Source organism: Parasteatoda tepidariorum, chromosome 1 (assembly GCF_043381705.1).
Source record: "Parasteatoda tepidariorum isolate YZ-2023 chromosome 1, CAS_Ptep_4.0, whole genome shotgun sequence".
Lineage (NCBI taxonomy): Eukaryota > Metazoa > Arthropoda > Arachnida > Araneae > Theridiidae > Parasteatoda > Parasteatoda tepidariorum.
The window spans coordinates 69990104-70011927 of NC_092204.1; the positions used below are offsets into that span (position 1 = coordinate 69990104).

The window sequence follows — 21824 nt, forward strand, 5'->3', positions numbered from 1 at the left end:
GATTCATCTGTGTTTTGTGTCTTAATTACATAAGGTAATAATTAACCATTAGAGCTAATTATGAACTTACAAATATTTTATACATGGTATTACAGACAGTAAAGCTACTTTTAACTATGTAATAAGGTATAGAAAAAAAAGACACAAAACAAAACTTTTTTTTTTAATTAGAAATATTTTCTCAATAAAATTAAATTCAGTACTTAAATTCACAAATATGTTAGTAGATAAAATAATTAGTAGATTAGTTCATAGACCAAAAAAGTTGGGAAGACTATCATGCAATGAGGATAGAATTGAATGTAGAGGGTAATGGCACTTAACATAAATGATATTACATGTACAAAGTTAGCTGATCTAATGATGTAAAAAAAATAGGAGGGAAGAGGGCTGAGGTGTTACGAGTGGAACCATTACAAAGTAATGAAAGCTGCATTACATTTAAATAGTTTTATTACAATCAAATTTAAAACTGCTTGTAGACTAAACTAAATAGAGATGGTTTGAATACTTTACTATTAGAAAAATTGTCAATTAAAGCCTTGTTATAAGAGTTTGTAAAATAAATGTGTAACATTGAAATTTTATTCAGCTATTTTTGATTAGAATTAAAAGAAAAACAACAGTTTAAAGATACATCATTTAGAGTAGCTTTAAATCAACTGAATAAATAAATTATAGATGCAAGAGATCAACAAATAAGCAAGTTATGAATAGTTTATATACCTTATAATGCAAAAATAATATAATTGTTAGTTAATGTGAATTGTAACTTTTTAATTACTTTTGTTGAAAAAGTATAGAAAATAGCAATTATTTCCAAAAAACTAGCATCTGTAAAAAAGACAACCTTTTAAAATGTACTACTTCAGAATAAATATGTGCTATTTAAGAATGATTGAGATAATTAACGCTACATTGAGTTAAGGGCAGCAATGTACTGGTCATATAACTAAAATGACCATAACTTTGCTTTTGTTCGGAGAAAAGTGAAAATATTGTAAATACAATAATCATAAATATAATTGTTGGGGTAAAATTTAAACCTACATTACCACAATATCAAAACAAGAAACAAACAGAAGAGAAAAAGGTTTCACATGATGATACAGTAACTTTCACTTTATATAATTACATTCTGCACATTACCTATTACTACTATAATTATGGTAGAGGATGATGTTAGAAAAATCTTCTACTGATTTGTAAGCACTTTTCAAAATATGAAGAGATTAAAATATGAGAATAATTGCAAAATAAACTATACATTTGACAAGCTTAGTACTTTCAGCTTTTTCAAAATAAAACTGTTGCAAATTAAAAAACAAAAGTTGTCAGAATTCAAAGTTGTAAGAATAAGAAAACAAAGCTTTTAATTTTAACAAACACAGAAATTATTTCTTAATCAAAAATAAAAAAGTAATCAGTTCCCTTCAGTGTTTCATCAGTAATCAGTTCATTCTCAAATTCATGTCCTCATCTTTCCCCATTTTTAGTTCAATTTTGAATGGCGGTATATGTGCAATATCCTAATAATATCATTACTGTCAGTGATCCTCATCTTTCCCCATTTTTAGTTCAATTTTGAATGGGGGTATATGTGCAATATCCTAATAATATCATTACTGTCAGTGATCATGAACAGTTCTTTTTCTTGAAATAGATCAGAGGAACAAGGGTGAAAAAAATAATTATGAAAGAAATTACCTGGTAAACCAAGCTTCTGACTCTTCACTGTTTAAATCACCATTTTGAAAGCCATTGATTTGTGGTCTGAAAGTAAAAAAAATCAGACTTCAGTTAAAAATGAATCAATTTTAACAATTTTCGTCCAAATAATTTAAATAAAGTCATGAAAAAACATTAATAGCTATCATTTAAAGACAAAACATTTATTTTTTAATTTTTGTTAACAATATATTCAAATAGCACTATATTGAAAAATATTTATTAATAAATACTGGCTATAATTTTATGGCATTTTTGATGTTTGAAGAGGTTAAAAGAAGTTTTGTGCCTGTAAAAGTTTTGAAGCATATATATGTAAATCACAGTGAAGAAAGAGTCAACTTTATTACTAGTTAACTATACGAATGAAGTTAAACAATGTGAATAAAGTCAAACAGCTTTCCTCAGTTTTGAAACATAGCAATGTGTTTTAACACTGAGGAACCTTCGTCATTACCAATCCAAAGTTGTCAAATATCTGTTTATGTGGCATTATTTGTGCTCTTTCTACATTGTTTAACTTTACTCAGATCAGATTTATAAGTGTTTTTAACAAGTTTCAGATATTTATAAACGAGATATTTAATTTTTCAATTCTGAAGTATAAATTGTTTTTTTTCCCACACAAAATTAATATTTTCTCCTGTGGAATTCGAGGAGAAAGTCTACTTGGCTAGGAGAATTCTGTACTTATTTGTTTACACAGTATGATGCTTAAAAAGTTAAAGTCAAAAAATTGCACTTTAAAAAAAAAACAGATCAAAATAGGATAATATTTAGGTATGAGGAGATAAACTATTTAAACAAACAACTAATATTTAAAACAGAGATCAATCAATTCAATATTTTTTTTTTATACAAAGCAAACTTGTTCAGTATAGTATTATAATTTGCATTAGAACATGGTTTCTAAGCCTTTTAAATACTGATGCCAATAAAAGAACAAAGGAATTTCAATTTTAAATTGCATATAATAATTTAAGAAATTAATTTAAAGATTGATGAAAACACAAATAAAATTTTGATTTAAATTATAATATTATCTACACTTTTTGAATTAAATGTTCCACAAATTTTCTATGTAGACACAAAACTGTTGAAAAACCAATGTTGAATCGTTGTTTCCTCTCCAGATCCTGAATATTCCAATTTTGTCATTTTAGGACACAAAAGTTTTACAAATTATAATTCAAACTTTGTGCACAATTAAAAATGTGGGAATGCTTTATGAATGTAACAATTTTATATTACAAAAAGCAATAGATTTGATGAAAAAAAATTGGAAGGACAATGAGAAACATTTAGTAATTTTTTAGATAATATCAAATAACTAGAGTAATTTTCAATTCAGGATGGCTTAAACTACTACAAACTTTTGTTTTATCTATTTAGCATCTAGCAGTGTTATTTATAATCTTTTTTATGAATTCAGTGAAGAAAAAATACAGTATCATGTAAGCTAAGGTAGTTCTCTTGTTGGTGTTCATTCACAAAATTAATTTATTACAAAATATATATATATATTTATATTTTAACTTTTTGATAGAACTACTTAGATCCCATATAATATGCGCAAAAAATTAGTTTACCAATAAGTATTCATGCCACTTTTAAGAGTGTTTTCTGAGCATTCTAAGCATTTTATAGCTTTGAAAAATATTTTTAAAGTTAATGCGCTACATCTTAATGATTTTATAAGCATCACATGATGAATGCAATGCAGCCACGATTGTAGCGGTTCTTAAACTCTTTTTAACTATAATTTCAAATGTTTCAAACTAAATTTAAACAACATACATTTCTTATGTTTATAATTTTTATCTACTTTAGATTTGAGAATTTAAATTTCGCTATGCATATTGGAAAAGCCTTATTTTTACAATAATAGTCTCCTGATTGCATTTAGGTTGCAAACAAATTTAGATTTAAAGAAGATGGTGCAGAAGATGGGCTCAGAAAATTCTGTTGCCTGAATAATAACTAGCAATAAAAATAAAGTAAAAAGATAATTAAAAAAAAAGTAATAAGTGAAATTAAGTACATTAACTCCTTCATCATTTTGTTCTGGACGATAACATATAAATCAACCAATTGTTTTATTACCACTACTTTAAAAGAAGTTAATATTTTTAAAGACTAAGAACTATTAATCCTTTTTTTTACACATTTTAACCAGTGAATATCTTATTATAATTCGTTTTCTAGGTTTTACATAATCCTATTTACATAGCTGCCAATTCTTCCGGTTTTCACGGAAGATTTTATTTTCATATTCAAAGTGCTAGCGAAATTCATGTTATTTCACTAAACTTTTTGAATTATAATAATAATTTTAAATCAGTTTGACCACCACTACAAATAAATAATTACAAATATATAAAAGCATATTAGTCTTTACGATAGCGAATTTCAACCTGATAAAAATATAAGTATATTTTTGAGGAAGATAGTTTTTCGGTAATTTTTTTACTACCACTTGGAAAATCCATTCTCGAAAAGAGTGAATGTTGGCAGGTATGTAATTATAACACTCATCACCATAGTAAAATATTTTTTTAATGACTGAATATTATTAAATAAATTGGAAATTTTTTGACAAATACTTTTTTATTTTGATCAAATACTTACTGAAATTTACAAAGTTGTTCAAACTTTCTCCTATCAGAATGACTTGTATTCAGAATCTTTTGAATTATTGGGATGTCAGTAATGAAATTTTGATTATCCACATACAAATCGTAAAGGCTTGTTTTAGTCTGGAATATTTTTTCGGTTGTGCCTGAAAAATTTCATTAGCAGATAAAAATTAATTAATTTTTGTGGAATTATGCAGTAATAAGTTGATTAAAACACCCTAATACACATATCAATGCATATAATTGTTTTAATATTTGATTAAAAAAAGTTACACCGGTTGGAAATTAAAACAATGTTAATTAAAAGTGAGAATTTTTTAGAAGAAAAAAAAAGTTAAACAAAAAAAAAAAAAAAAAAAAAAAAAAAAAAAAAAAAAAAAAAAAAAAAAACACGATAAAATTATTAAGTAATGGAATTTTCACAGTAAACAATTATGCTGAGTGAAAAAATGAAACATTTCATTATAAATGAAATGAATTATATCTAATTATTAACAGTAATAAACTTGAAATGAAAACAATAAAAATCTTTAAAAGGTATTAGCTTATGTATAGAAGTAATAGACGTAATTCAAAGAAGTTTTTTTTTAAACTTTTCATTATATTATATAATTATATGCAGTGACTGCAACAATTGAAAGAAGATAATTATTATTGCTTATTTACTTAGATTTAATGCAATCATTAGAAAATTTTAAGGCTGACTAATCTGTAATGATTCTTTTTTACAGTAACAGAATTTATTTTGAATAGTCTTGGAGAAATTTTTTTTTGGTAGTATAGTGATATTTTAATAGATAATGAAGCACTTAATATTCCACAAGTAAAACTTTTTCCAAACCAAAAATAAGCTTTAATATGTTTAATTAAGTAAAAAATAACAATCTAATCAATAAAAGTATATGAAAAATTAGTTTGAATTTAATCAATGAAAAATAAGTTTGCATATACTTGATTAAATAAAAAGTTTACTGCAAGAAAAAAATTGCTAAAAATAACAAATCATTAACAAATTGAAAAGCAATGAACCAAACAATAAGAAAAAGCATAGAAATTGGATTCTTCATAGGTAGGTACAATTTGTAGTACAATAATTAAAGTCACTCCAGAATTTTATAAGGCATAATCTACAGCAATATTTATTACTACTGTTGGCAGAAAGCCAAAAACTTAATAAAAGATTGGTTTATCTAACTATAAAATAAAAAAAAATGCTCTAATGTTCTTCAACACAACTTCATGTTAATAAAATAATTTTATGATAATAAAATAATTTAAGTTCTCTAAAAATTACTTACATGCAACATAAACTTTTTCAGATCCTAAATTATCCATATCTGCGATATTGACATAAAAGAATGGTTGTGCAGACCATGCACCTATTTCAGACAGACGGTGACCAGTGAGACAAATTGTGCAATACACTAAAATCAGTAAAAGAATAAAAAGTGGTAAATTTGTAGAAAACATACACATATATAACATTACATAGGAGAAATAAGTCAAATTAAATGAAGGCATGGCATATAAAGATATAGGTATTAGTTTTAATATTCAGGATATTTGTTTGTTTGAACAATTTGAGTAAAAATAAATCATACGGTAAAAAAAAAATTAGCAACTTGGGAAAAACTGAACAATCAGTATTAATATTTTAAAAAAGCTGGCATCATAATTCTTTTAAAATTAATATATATGCCATTGATTTTAAATTCATCAATGATATAGAATATTCTTTATAAATTCTCAATTTTCTTTACATATTTTTTAATTTATTAAATTTTATTATTATTTTTCTAAAAAATTAAATCTTTTGGTGAAAAGAATAACCAAGCGTTCTTTAGTAAACAATTCATAGTTGACTTCTTATTTAAGGACTTTAAAGGAAATGTAAAAACATTATTCTTAAACATAGAGTACACATAAAATAGAATTTGTGTAAAATTAACATTTGAAAAATATTTCCTTCAAGACAATACAGATAGTTGTTGTTAAGATATTTTTTAATACAGTTTAGGCTTTTAAGAATGCATTTTATCATAATAGTATCTTTCTTTCATCACATAAATTACACGTATTAATTCAAAAATAGAGTTATAACACATAAAATAAAATCATGTTTTTTTTAAAAAAATAAAGAAAAAAAATGTTGATTCCTTCAATTGTCCCGATTATTTGGTAAAAACTAAACAATTTACTTTGCACAAAACACATGAAAATTTGCAAAACAAAAATTTTATATATTAAAACAATTTTATCCTTAAACAGAAACATTGTTGTTATCAAATAGAAATTTCTGTGTAAATGAAAGAAACGAAAAAAATAAAAAATACTGTTAAATAGATATCATCTTCAAACAAACTCAAAGAGATGAGTTTAATAAGGATATTGCTAGATAGTACTATTATTATAAAGGGTCAATATCAAACTGAAATATATATATATCTTGAAATAAAGAAGGGTATGTGAAGCATATAAAAAAATTACAACACTGTCACAGTGCTCAAATAATATCATATAAAATAGAATTGTCTGATAAAGGGAAACAAAATATTGTTCTAGAGTGAAATAGAATGGATGATGTATGATGTTAGAATAAAACAGAAAATGAAAAAGAGAACACAGAATGAAAGAAATAAACAGAGATGCAGAATGACTAGCAAGTTACAGCAAGGAAAAAATATTAATTAATAGAACTAGATCAACCAAGATAGTCATCTACAGTTAGAAGATAAAAGAAAAATCACCAAAGTACTCCATTATAATCAATATTTGCTTGTAATTCGATAATATATAGAAATTCCTCTATTATTTTGAGTTTCAAAACTGAATAAGGTGCTTCATTATAGTAAAGATACAATAGTATGTCTGTTTTACAAAACATTATTAACACATTTTTACATTGTTTTAATTTTAGAAAATATTTACAAAAGACTTGAAATATTTTAAACCTAAACTGAAAAAAAGTAAGATGCTCTAAACCTTGTTAGATTAGATATCACAGAAGACATTTAATTTTAATGAGTAAATTGTAAGAATGTTACATAGTGAATGCAATAATGGTGCAGCAATCAATTTAAACAAAACATAAACTGTAAAGATTTTGAAAACATATATAAAACTTTAAGCTAACAAGTAAGGAAAATCAGTTAAGATTAGTCAAAGTTAACAACAAAATCATTACATTTCTAATAATAATAATAAATAAATAAATATTTTTACCCCGATAACACACTACTCCAATAGGAGGTGGTGAAAAAAATATTATGCGCTTCTTTAATAATGCCATTTTCCAGAGGGCAAATATTCTTTCACCAAAAAAATTCAAAAACTGAGAAAAACAGCCAGCAGGGTGAGTGATCTAAAATTACAAGAATAGAAATGCAAACATTTACAAACATGAAATGTTTATGGCATGTAATTTCCTACCATTATAAAATACTTTACAAACTTTCACATAAAATTGGAAAAATGCAATTTAATGATGCTATTAACTTAGTATTTATATTATTTATAGAATAAATTATAAAGAAATATGAAAACAAGAAACGAAGATTTACTGCAAGAATTCAAAATTATTTAATATTGTCTCTATTCAAAGGAAAAATTAAATTTTTTGAATCCACATTTCAAGCTAGATTCATTTAACAGCAAAAATAAAATCTGAGCTTATATTTACACACACATATATATATCAAACTAATTCTTCATATTATACCTTTAGCTCGAAAAATATTCTTTATATTTTAATATCAATTAGAAATATGTGCCTGCTAGCAATTTTTGAGTATAATTTATAATAAACATCAAACATAAATGATACTTAATGATAAATACCAACTATCCAGCTGTAATACTCATTTTATTCGTAACTCTTCTGAGATGACATATATATAATATATAAATGGTTTCTCTTTTAAAAACATTCTTTACTTCATTTCGTATTTGTAAACAATCATATCAAGTGCTCATAAGCAACAATAATTGATCTATTGCCACTTCAATTCGCTAAGTTTAAAAAATTGAAGGTAATAACTATGCTCATGAACTATAAAGTATATTGTATATTACTCCTTAATATCTACAGAAAAGTATTATGTGTACAAAAATGTTGCAGTATATATTTTTAACTAGTATCGATAAAATAATATTCTGCGTAAAGTTGTACATTTATGAAAAAGTAATAAATGTAAATATATGATTTAAATATAATACGATTTAAATAAATAAAGCTTATTAAAGAAAAATTACAAGATTGAGTAGATTGTGACTGTCCATAAAATACATGAAAGTACTCTAAAAACGTGCACTGAAATCTTTAATGAATGAACTTTAATGTGCAGCATGTAGAATTTGAAATTTTTAAATTATATCAAACCAACTAAATAGAATAAAAAAATTTAAAATTGCCTTCATGTGATTATCACCTTGTATTACACATGGCAGATTATAAAATTTTCACATTAATTTTTAGTTTTCAGTGTTTTCACTACAGCGCAAGAATCTAGCATATTTTTTTCTTTTGCACAGTGGTTGAAAATAAGAAATATGTCATTACGTTTGGACTACTAAAGAATATTTATGGTAACACGTGCAGAGGCCTACTCTTTTCTAGGAGGTGTTGCTCGAACCCCTTTCAGAACACATTTCTCTGCAACCACGAGTTCACCGTAGATAAGGTTTCTTCATGTAAAACGTTTACATTTTTTGTGCATGAATGTAAGATGGACAAATACCTTGTTAAGGCAACATCTACTACAAATAAAAATGAAACAAATGTCGGTAGAAACGGTCAAAACGAAACAAATACGGATATTTTTTAGTCAAATAAATATAATAGCTGATAAAAAAGTAGATATAGAACATTTTTCATATGATGATGCAGCAAAAATATTCAATTAGAAGATGTGAAAAATGTATTACAATTAAAGAAATTTTTTTTTTCCAAGTCTATTCGTGTTTTTTTAATTTTTAGAAATCTCACTTAACTTTTTGAAATCTCACCCTGTTTTTGAGAAAGGGTGAGAAATTCTCTCCCATTTTTTTTCTGAAAGAATACACTGGTTTTCTAAATAATTTTATAGCATTTTAAATAGATAAAATATATTAAAAGACAATCCATTCAGTTTAATTCAAATGAATTGGAAGTATGTGTAAAATAAGCTAATATTAAAATTAACTACAAAAATTATAAAAAAAAACTGCTTTCATTCCGAAATTTAAAAATTCGTTACAAAATATAACTAATTATATATTAAAAAAAAATTATATAATTATATTACCTATCCATTTTTTCGCTGTAAAATTCGCAAAATTCAAGAGTAAATCTCAACAAAATGTGTTAAAACAGTTGGCAAGAGCAATAGAAATGCAACTAATATGATGATGCAACATAACTTTAGTAAGAGAACAATACAATGCAAAAAAAAAATTATAATGAACATAGCAGCCTCAGTAAGGCAACGAGTTTTTGAATATGTTCTTNAAAAATTAAAGGTAACAACTATGCTCATGAACTATAAAGTTTATTGTATATTACTCCTTAATATCTACAGAAAAAGTACTACATGTACGAAAATGTTGTAGTAGATATTTTTAACTAGTATCGATAAAATAATATTCTGTGTAAAGTTGTACATTTAATGAAAAAAGTAATAAATGTATGATTTAAATATAATATGATTTAAATAAATAAAGCTTATTAAAGAAAAATTACAAGATTGAGTAGATTGTGACTGTCCATAAAACACATGAAATTACTCTAAAAACGTGCACTGAAATCTTCATATTAATGAACTTTAATGTGCAGCATGTAGGATTTGAAATTTTTAAATTATATCAAATCAAACCCACTAAATAGAATAAAAAAATTTAAAAATTGCCTTCATGTGACTACAACCTTGCATTACATATGGCAGATAATAAAATTGTCATATTAATTTTTAGTTTTCCAAATAATTTGGTAAAATATATTAAAAGACAATCCATTCAGTATAATTCAAATGAATTGGAAGTAAGTGTAAAATAAGCTAATAGAAAAATTAATTACAAAAATTATCAAAAAATTCTGCTTTCATTCTGAAATTTAAAAATTCTTTATAAAACATAACCAATTATATACTTAAAATAAATTATATTACCTATCCATTTTTTTGCTGTAAAATTTGCAAAATTCAAGAGTAAATCTCAACAAAATGTGCTAAAACAATTGGCAAGAACTATAGAAATGCAACTAATATGATGATGCAACATAACTTTAGTAAGAGAACAATACAATGCAACTAAAATTATAACGATCATAGCAGCCTCAGTAAGGCAATGAGTTTTTCAATATGTTCTTACTTTCATTAAAGGCACAAGATTATTTAATCTAGTTGAATAAATATCAGAATAATCTTGGAATGCATTAAAGGTTGGAAAAGATCCTTTGTGACTCTCATAGTAGATTTCCATTTCCTCATAAGAACCAGGGTTTTCTAGTAGCTGCCTGCATAAATATGTAAGATTCATTTAAAACAATGTATAGATTATTTTAAAATTATTAATAAAGTTAGTGTAAATTAAAATTATTAAATAATATATTTTAAAATACAGAAATAGCTCACCGCACTTGTTTTCTGAGAAAATTCATATGATGATGTAAAGAAGTGTACGTAACTGCTAACACACCAACTGATTTCATTCTAGCTCCTCTTTCACATTTATTGTCTACAGGCATATTTTCAAAGCAAGCTAAGCCATACAGCTGACCTCTTTTGAAATATCTGCAAAAAAAAAAAAAAAAAAAAAAAAGTTTGAAATTAAGATGATTTCTAAAAACTTAAATTAAAAAAATTATGCTAAATTCAAAGTCTATTTTACTTTATATAAAAATTAAATACCTAAGAAATCTAAGGCATAAAACAAAATTGATTATTCTAAAGATTTAAAAAAAATGAAAGAAATTAGTTAAATATATGGATTCCTCTTTTTTATTTGAATATGCAAAATCTGAAATACTAGATACATTTGAATTAATAATAACTCCACAAGACACAGAAACAACTTTATTTCCTATATGGAAATTGTGTTTTTAAGAAAAAATGTTCTCTTCCTGAGCAATTTAAAAAAAAAGCTAATTATTATATTACCCCAAACCTTTCATTCCTATTTCCATTTCATCCGTACTGCAAATCATATTTCCTTTATATATATACAATTTTGATAAGGTTTCTTTTCAATATAATCATCAAATACAAATTGTCTGAAAAATTACTGTAGCAAGAATAAGTTAGTATGAAAAAAACCTTAATTAATGCTTAAATAAGAGGGAGTTTAAAAATTTGGCACTTAAAAACATCACTGATGTGTAATTAATAATACCTATTTCCAAACTTTCACTTTATTTATTGATTCTTTTTCATCCACAACATTGAAAAAAAAAAAAAAAATTAGTTCTAATAGCATATAAGCAATTCAAAGTAGTCTATGAAGAATTTATCCTGTGTTCCGAATTGTAACTCTATAATTTAAATATAATTGTATGCAACTCCATGCATACAATTATATTTAATTTTAACAAATTTGTCTACATAGCTGACCACAGAATAAATTATAGTAGAGTCTTTTTTATCAATAAAAAGGAAATTTTTTTACCACCGTCTAAGAGCTAACTAAATTTATATTTATTAAATATGAATTGGCAAGAAAAGGAACAAACTTAGGAGCAAATAGCTAGTTAAAATGTCAAATAGAGACTGATTTAGCTCTAATACAAAGAGAAAAACCAAACAGTTACTTTATTTGCCATAACTTTATGGATAAATGTAAAACATACATTTATTAAACTGCAATAGATTTTTATGTTGCAACCATGCTTATCATATGAGGTTAAAGTTTGAAGTGACCTTATTTTCCACAGAACATTGCCACTATGAAATGTTTGTATGCTGACCATTTCTCCTGAGTCTGTTCCAAAGGTGTTGATATATGGCTATTTTTTTTCCAAAAGTTACTTATAACTGAAGTCCATGAAATTGAATACTTCTAGGAAAATCAATAAAATTTCTAGGGCGAGCCAGTTCAATCCTGGCTAATATCTAGTCAAGCCAATCTCCTTCGATCAGTCCTGTTTCTCCCAAAACTGGCTTAGAGAGAATTTTTCCTAATTCTAAATTCAGTTCAGGCCTGGTAAATAGGTTGTAATCTGCTATATTTAAATTGAAATCTCACAAAGAAAATTTTTGCCACAGAAATATTTTTCTCATTTTAATTTATGCAAAAATTTCAAATTTTGGAGAAATTTTTGAAGAAAAATTTTAAATATCTGCTTATGTACAAATGTGAGCATATATTTGGAAATATATCATAGACAAGTTATAATGGCCATTTTAATAGATGCTAATAAAAATAAAAGAAAACCTACATAAAATCAGTTTGAACTCTATGTGATCCACTTGCCATCGCACGGAATTCAATGCCATCAACATTGCAGTCGCAAGGTAAATACCATTCAATGATGTTGCCTTAGTGAAAAAAATAACAAAAAATAAACATAAATAAGAATTGAAACAAATAAAATACAATAAGCATATTTTCAAAGAAAGAATACATTTTTATACACTCGATTAATAATTAATTAGGCTTAGCTATTCATTGTGGTAAATAGTCAGCCCTCAAGATGGATCTTTTTTTTAAATGTTAACTAAGCAATTTAAGCTCATTCTCCACATATATGTTGGGTAAGTTGGATATTTTTGGGCATGATAATGACTCTCTTGGCATGAATAGCCAAAGGAAGTCTTTGAAAAGACCAACCAAGTAAGCTTCACTAGCCTCATGAAGAGCCATGATAGCAGAGCTCTTGAAAGGCAAGTCGGTTGGTAAATCTACCTCTGATCTGTAAAGAACGTTATTAGCCTACTTTATCAGTCATATTGATGTGTCCAGAAACACTGTCTTTCAAGAAATGGAATTTTGATCACTCACAGTATTGTTCGAAAGAAAAAAAAATCATGAGCTTCTGTCAAAACTTTTGATTTTGAAAATCCCTATATAAGCCAAAGGAGCTTCATGTTCAAGTACTTCATATTTTTAACATATATTTATGTTTGTACAAAATGAATATTGTTCTTATGTAAAGAGTTTTATTCTTGTAAATTAATGATACACTTTTTTTAATGTAGACTCTCCTAATTTTAAGTATTTAGAAACTCGGATTCACTACATAAGAGTGAAGAGGATATTAAACATAAATACCTAATTATAAAGACATAGATTATGAACACTAAGAAGTTTGGCATCATGAAATTTTTGACATTCTCTAGTAATTTTCAGATTGTTTCAATTTTTTCAACAAGCATTATACGTGAAGGCTACTATGTTCCACAGGAACAAAATATTAACAACAACATGAATTAGTATTTGACTAATTTATGTAGTACCATCAAAACTTTTCAAAAGTAAAAATAATCATTAATATTTGTAATCTGAAACTAAAGAATTACATTTTTACTTCAAGCTTTTTTTGTAATAATATGATTTTTTTCGTAACACTTTTAGCACTTGTTTTCACATTCATCTTTGGTTATAAAATCACTTTATGTCTCTTTGTTTCTAAAACCGTTCTTTTAAGAGTCTTAAAAGGCTTTATATTTTTTGAACCGCCTAGAGTAATTCTGATCAAAAAATTTCTTTAGTCTTTTTAATGAGTAATATTTTTTACCAATTAACTTAGTCTAGTTTTAATGTACATATTTTTTTTAAAAAAGATAAAGTTTTAAAAGATATTTACAAAGTTGGTATAAAGATTAAAAACATTTTACAGAAAATTCTTAAGTTTTTAAATATTGACATTTTTCAACTTTACGGAAATATAATTTAACCACAAAGTAAGGTACATAATGTGGTTTATTTTTGCAAAGCCAAACAAATCAAAGTTAGTGAATGAAATAATTAAATTATTTCATTTATGCATTGTAGTGATGAACAGAATTTTGAAATGATAGAAACCACAATTCCTAAAAGTGCTTTACGGATTGTTTATTCAATGTTGTACACCTCTTAGAGGAAAGAAAGAGCATTGTATGGCTGAAAAGCTTTTTTTCTTCTTCATTACTTTAAATAGATTAGAAATGGAAAATCCAAAATATGAAAGGTACGACCAAAAAATAATTAATATTTTATGTATCACATATGACTACCGAAAGTTTAAATAAATACAAAAAAATAAGAGGGCGATAATATTTAATTTAAGAATGGTACTTAAAATGCTTTAATATTGCTATCATTTGGTTCTTTAAGACTTGATTTTAAATATTAAATTTATTCTGCCTTTATCACTCTCTTAAGTTTAATATTCTGTTCAAAACATGTCAATTATCAGTAGACAATAAAAAATTATTAACATGGCATTTTATAGAAAACATATTTTACACTACGTCTAAGATTTCATTAAAACAGATATTTCTGAACATTTTGATAGATTAAAGAAAATTTTCAAAACTTAAATTTATCTAAAATACAAGAATGGACGAAAATTTTACTACCAGCACGCGTATCAAATGCCACTGAAAAAATACAGACGATATCGGATAGTTGTCCATTATATTCAACAACTCCTTCGCTAACCGGCGCCATGTAATCACCGTCTTCCACAATATTCAATACATTAGATATACCATATTTAGTAGAATCAGCAGTTAAAACTGCTGTTAAAGTGGCATCCTCTTTTTCTAATGACTTAATAGTAAATTTATTGCATGAATCAGTACTACTAATACTCCCTTTTCTTTCCAGGAGTGGAGTTCGGTCATTAACTATTTCTGAATCAGCCATAGCATATAATTGAGAAATTTATTAGTGAACACGACTTATTTTAATCATGTTTTTTGACAATGTCAAGGGTATTTTTGTTTTGATCAATCTTAATAACTTTTAAATAAAAATAAATATGTAAACAAACAGATTGCAACATATGACATGAGTCACAGTGACGTAATAATTTAGAAACTCGCCAAATCAATTTTTGCTAGAGTTTCGCTAGTTTTGGCGAATTCACCCTTTTGTTCGGTGCTATAGTTTGTTTTGATTTGGTTGGAGTGTTTTGATGTATTAGAAAATTTTGCTGTCCAAGTATTCCATGAATGAAATAGTCAATGACGTTATGTAATGTAAATAAAATTATAAAGAATTAAATATACTATAAATTTTTTTAATTATAATTTATCTTTTATGAAGTTTTTGTTATTGTTAAATGAAAACATGGAATATAGGGGATTTGCTGTCGCTTACGACATATTAATACCTTTTACAACATTTGTTTATGTAGAAATATGCATATTTCAACGAAAGCATGTGGTATTTTAAATACTGTAGATACACAAAGATAATTCATTATTTAGTAGTTCATGTTTGCAAAGTGACTAAATTGTATTGACGAACAATCCTAATATATCATGTATGTTTTTATTGTGTTAGAAAAGTTGTTATACATATTTAACGCAATTTTCAATTGCACAATATCACTTACATAATTTAGATATTCTTTTTAAGGCATTCTAATCAAAATACTGAGAAAATTAAGTTTTCAGACGTATTTTAGTTCCATAGTTATATTTAAAGTAAAACTGTTTTAGCATTGTATGTTTTAAATTTATGTGATATAGTTTTTTGAAAAGGATTTTAAACTAAAAATATATTAGACTGTCAAATTAAGTTCTCACCTCATAATCTGTCTTGATCATAATAAAGCTGAATAAATTTTCAGATGTGTTTTTTCTAATTATAAATGTTGTAGGTGGTGCTATCAGAAAGTTCAATGACTGCTGAGGAAATTGAAAAAATTCTTAACTCTTCAGAATTTCTATGAAATTCTATTAAGGACATGCTTCGCATGTTTTCTTTCTCATTAGTTTTATTCCTTTACATTGCAAATTATAGGTAATTAAAGCAAAATTAAGAATAGAAAAATACGAAAAACACTTTTTTTATTATTTTTTTAAAAAGAAAACAGCTATAATAAATTAATAAGTTTAAAAAAATGAATATTTCAGGCAAATATTGGTGCAAAATAATAAAAATAATAATAAAATAAACCAATAGTCATAGTCTATTTTTTTCATTAATTAAAAAGTAAACAATTGTATAAGTTTTGCATTAAAATGATTCGTTTTTGATGATTATTAAAATGATTTGTTTGTTAAGGGTTCGGCTATCCATTATTTATAAAGATTAATGTAACAGAAAACAGATTATAAAACATTTGGTACAATAAATTGTCTAGAGGAATAGCATAATATCATTCCTCTTGATTTCCACAATTCCAGAGTTGTCTTTGAGAAGTTTCTGATACAACTCGGTTAAAAAAATTCTGTAGCTTTTCATATTTGACTGAACTAATGTTTCTTATAATGTCATGTTATTTTCATTTTTTTAGATCTATTAAAATTTCTTATTTTTTTAATGGAAATATAAAATTGTGTTTATAGTCCAAAAATATTTTAAATAGAGGACTAAATTTACTAAATCTGAATTATATTGTATGCCATAGCTTATCAAGTAGTGATTGGCAGTACAGTGAAACCTGTAGGAAAGACCGCCTCAATATAGCGACCACCTCTATTTACGACCACTTGGGAGGCACAGTATTTTTCCATAGACTTTGTGTTGAAAAAAACCTCAAGGAGAGACCATTAATACCTCTCTAAGCAACCGGGCAAACATCTGCACCAAATGTGGAAGAAGTCAAATAAGGAAATATGAAAAAATATAAAAACAAAAAATTTAACAAAACAAATAAGTAGATTTAAATGTATTCAAAATATTTGTGAGCAGCTCTTATTCAGAGAGCACTAAAGATGATGTTATCAATGATTTACTCCTAGAGTTGAAAGTTAAATTAGAAAAAAAAGTTATTTTAGGAAAAACAAACACGCCTGTTCTCATCTTTTAAAGCTGACTAATTTTTATGATTTAAAATTAAATGTAAAAACAATTATTTATTTAAAATAGCAGAATTGGCAACACGGCGACGTTGTTGTAGAGTGTTAGTGTTTTTGCAGAAAGATTTTTCATTTGGGAAGGGAAACTTTTTTTTTCCTGAAATTTTTCTTTAGGATGTTCTTTCTTGTGCATCAAAGATCTCATTTGAGATTTTTAAAAAAAATCTGTAATGACTGGTTTCAGCTGGAATTTTGAATTAATGTAAAATAAAAAGTTAAAAATCGCAAAAGTTAAAAAAATAGTTCTCTCTAGACATGACGCTCTTAATTTTTTTCTTTTCTTTAAAGAACACCATGTTTTACATTTTAATAAAATATGACCGAGTGGTTATTTTGTTACAAATTCAGATTTCTAGTAAACAAATTAATCAATCATTGCGGTACATTTGTCGTTTTTTTTAAGAAAAAATTTAGTTGAAATAAAATCGATTTAATGTTTTTAATATGATGTTTCGTACATGAAACATTTAAATCGGGCATTTGAGTCTTCATCGCTCACAACTCGCAACGATTCCACCACAAATTTATGTAATGTTATGATTATTTTTTTTTGGCAGTTATTGTATGAATTTTCTCTTGGTTTTTAAAATCCCAATGTCTTTCATTGCTCAGTTAATACTATAGATATTTTCGTGATTTTTTAAGAAAAGAACAATATTATTAAAACACACGAAATTTAAACCATACATCTGTCAGTCTCTGTTACACTGGGTTGGCTCCCTAGGGGTTTCACTGTATGAAGATATGAAGGAAATATAGTATGTATAACACAACCGAATTTAAATTTTGTTAATTTGGGGGAGGATTTATTGAAGTTTATGTGCTAAATATTTTGAATTAACACATTACACAAGTTAGTGTAAAGCCATACTCAGAAGGGGTTGAAGGCTGGAACAATTGTTTCAAAGGCCAGAACGCTAAGGAAGTGGACAAAATTCTTTACAGAACTTTTGTATTTTAATGAATTTTTTAAAGGAAAATTAACAGAAAATTCCTTTAAGTATGCATACAAAAAAATATAAAATCAACGCTTTGTAAAAATACGACCTTTGAGGAAGGGGCTCCCAATAAATTTCATTGTGGAGCCTATTAAACCTGTGTCCTGAGAGTGTAAGTGGAGAAACTACTTTGAGTGTAAGTGGAGAAATTAAGAATTTAAATAATATTATAATCTTAATTTTAAAAAATCGACGACTTAATAAAACTAAAATTGAAATACTTATTTTGTATTTAATTTGTTATTTATTTTGATTCAAAATATTGTTCAATTAAAAAAGAATTGTTATTACAGGTAAGTTAATGAAGTTTTTTGAAGAATGAATAAGACTGGTGTAGCTTTCGCGATATTGACTTCCAAAATCTCTGAAGGAGATGTGTATTCCCTAAGAAATTGCTTAGCAAATAAGCATTGTTCTTCTAATGATTGTGATGAGGTAAAAACTTTTTTTCTAATTATTTTAATTTTTTTAACAGTATTGTATCATAATTGCTTTATTTGCATTATAAGTACATATATCTTTATAATTAAAAATATTTTCATTTTACTAAATTTTAAATTAATATTCCTGATTATATATGTCTTAAAATTTCTTTGAATTGATTAAAAATTTTAGTACCAGCTATATAGTTTACATAGATAGATATTTGTTTAACTTTTTATCAATTGTGTTTAAACTTTTTGTGTGCTCTGCATACTACTTATTTTAAAACATCCTTTAATTTTTAAATTCACACTTATTGGAAGGGAGGTTGGTGTGTAGAATCTTTGCCTACACGAGTTGATAATAATCAAAAAATATAATACAATCAAATTTTAAATTTTTTTTTTATGGCATAATTTATATACATATTTTTATCATTAAAAAAGTTTTCCTTGTGTTATTGCAAATTACAGTTCTTCAAAATTTCTCCTTTTTCTGTACCACCTTATGTTCTGTATTTTATTTCGTCAACCTCAGTGTAGAATTATGTGTATTTTAAAAATATGGAACAGTCTTATTATTCACTATTATTTGTATTTTTCACGGAAATGTTACAACTTATCTTTATTTAGGGACAGTGTTAAGCTAAACTTGCTTATAAATTTAAACAACTTTAGCTGGTTTGGCTTGTAAGTTCATTCTGCTAGAATTTTCTGCAGGTGCAAAAAAGATTACAGTTTTTAGATTTTTATCAAATATCCTTAAAAAATCTTTAAATATGTTGCATATGCCATGCAGCGCCATCTGTAGTAAAAGTAAAGCAGACTCTCTACACACACTCACTCATGAGATGGCAAAGGGGAGAGAGCTCTGAAAGATGTTCTAACTATAATTGTTTTGTGTTGTCTTTTAGTGTTTCCTCAATAAAAGCTTTAATTATAACTCTCCTTGATTACTTTGAAGCTAATCCTCGACACTCCCCGTCTGTAACATATATATTTAAAAAGTACTTTTCAATATCTAAAAAGTCAGAACACTTTTTTTGTGTGTGGATATTTTTACTATAAAATTAATATTTTTATAATGCAAGTTTTTATACACAATAGCCTGTAATAATAACATTTTACTGAGAGACAAGAAAGATGATATTGTTCGGATAAGAAGCTGGAAATGTGCTATTTTATTAATTCAAGGATTAGTAGAGTGCAGCAACTTCTTAAAATAATCTTGAACATTTTTGGATTATCAATATTCTCTTGGGATTAACAGTTTCCTTTTCAAGTAAATAAATCAATCTTGTTGCCTACTTTGGCTTGTGTTGGGGTTTGATTCTTTATGATAAAGACGGAATGTTTTATTTTATTTTAAACTCCTGTTTGTGAAAATTGCAACACCATGAAGGAATCGTCATAATTGAATGAAATTTAATACACAGTTGAGTGGTAGTGGTACAAANTTTGGTTTATGACTACTAATGTTCAACTCCGCCTTGTAATTTTGAACCCAATCCAGAAGAAAAGGGAATTCTTGGATCAAGTATTGGGAGAAAAATGCATTTGTGGAAGACTTATTGATGGAACTAACCCTCATTTGTGTTACATGGAGAGGAAAACCACAAAAGCCTTCCTCGGTTAACCTGAGGGCAAAGGGACTTTAATCCATGATCCTTCGACCATTAAGGATATTTTTACGCGAGGTGCGGTATTCATACCCACCAATGCCATCGCTGGGATTCGAACCTGATTCACCTCATCGGAAAGCAAATGCTCTATCTCTTGAGACGCCACCGCTCAAGACTGAATGTTTTTTTTTAATAACCGTTGTTGAACAGCCGACCCAATTTTTTGTTTTGGGTTTAGGACTACTACTGTTCAACTCCTTAGCCTTGTAATTTTGACCCCAATCCAGAAGACTAGAGAACTCCGGGATCAAGTATTGGGAGAAATTTGCCTTCTTGGAGGATTTTTTGATGGAACTAACCCGCATTTGCATTACATGGAGAGGAAGACCATGAGAACCTCCCACGGTTAGCCTGGTGGCAAGGGGACCTCTAATCCATGATCTGTCTACCACTTAGGATATTTCACGTCAGCACTGTGGTTGGTGCAAGCCGGATGTGGATTCGTATCGACGAGCCATTACTGGGATTCGAACCCAGTTCGCCTATGTGTAAGATAAACGCTCTATCCCCTGAGCCATCAGGCTCAAGACTGAATGTTTGACCAGATTGCACTTTTTCCTAGTATACTAGTGGTTCAGAATTCACTTTAATCTTCTTGGTAGTTTTAAAGCAGAAAAAGTCAATGCATAGTTGGGGTTGTGGTGCAAAAGTTTGCTGATTAGCCCTGGTGATCTGCCCTCCAAACTAAATTGTGGTAGTGAAGTTCTATCATGTGCCACTATTGCCTTCATATCATCGTTAAAGATGAATCATAGATGTCTGCAACCCTTTAGTATTTATAGTTCTATACTTGCACGTACAGTATTATATTACAATTAGTATATACAGGGTGATTCTAAAAAGATGAGCAAAATTTTAGGAAGTGATAGTACACACCCAGGCAAACAATTTTTATCAAAGAATGCATGGTCGAAAACAAAACGCAAAGGTGCTGGCGCATTTGGAAAATTGTTTGATGCAAACGTGAAAGCTCCATTCCTGTTGCGAGTTACTGCTCTGCGTTACTTGTCACCATGGCTTTTGGCCGCTGCATGGAAAATTCGTGATATGCCTGGTGTGTTTCAGAATGTTCACCCATCTTTTCTTCGCCGTTGTACTGCATGCATAGCCGCTGCCGGCTACTGTTTTGAACACTTATTGTAATCACATGCCATTAAAATTGCTTTTATAATATAACTTCATCGTTCTTTGTGTGTTTTTGCCTCATATAAGAACATAAACTTTGATGCCCTCTAGCGGTTTTGCGTTTTGTTTTCAGCCATACATTCTGTAATAAAAATTGTTTGCTTGAGTGTGTACTATCACTTCCTAAAAGTTTGCCCATCTTTTTAGAATCACCCTGTATATATATATATATATATATATGAGGAAAACCACA

The 21824-nt window shown here is 26.9% G+C and overlaps 2 protein-coding genes across 7 annotated transcripts in view; one reads left to right on the forward strand and one right to left on the reverse strand.

Moving 5' to 3' along the window:
- Window positions 1–1707: 1707 nt before the first annotated feature.
- LOC107437066 (DENN domain-containing protein 11) lies at window positions 1708–15179 on the reverse strand (the record flags this gene model as incomplete). The annotated part of the gene is given in 8 exon segments (XM_043038976.2): window positions 1708–1773; window positions 4357–4507; window positions 5663–5788; window positions 7587–7725; window positions 10707–10851; window positions 10970–11128; window positions 12769–12868; window positions 14891–15179. Coding segments are annotated over 8 exon segments (1175 nt in total), but the record flags the coding sequence as incomplete, so codon positions are not given.
- The window catches only part of LOC107437064 (Ankyrin repeat-rich membrane spanning), a 47558-nt gene continuing 40696 nt past the window's right edge, over window positions 14963–21824 (forward strand). For 2 of the 6 annotated variants that reach the window (XM_043038938.2, XM_043038967.2), the window contains exons 1-2: window positions 15383–15514; window positions 18636–18777. In XM_043038938.2, the coding sequence (XP_042894872.1) occupies window positions 18661–18777 (117 nt within the window). In that variant the 5' untranslated portion in view covers window positions 15383–15514; window positions 18636–18660. Of the gene's footprint in view, window positions 15091–15118; window positions 15248–15382; window positions 15802–18635; window positions 18778–21824 lie in introns of those variants that run through there. The other 4 variants (XM_043038954.2, XM_043038949.2, XM_043038942.2 and 1 more) reach the window with 4 other exon arrangements.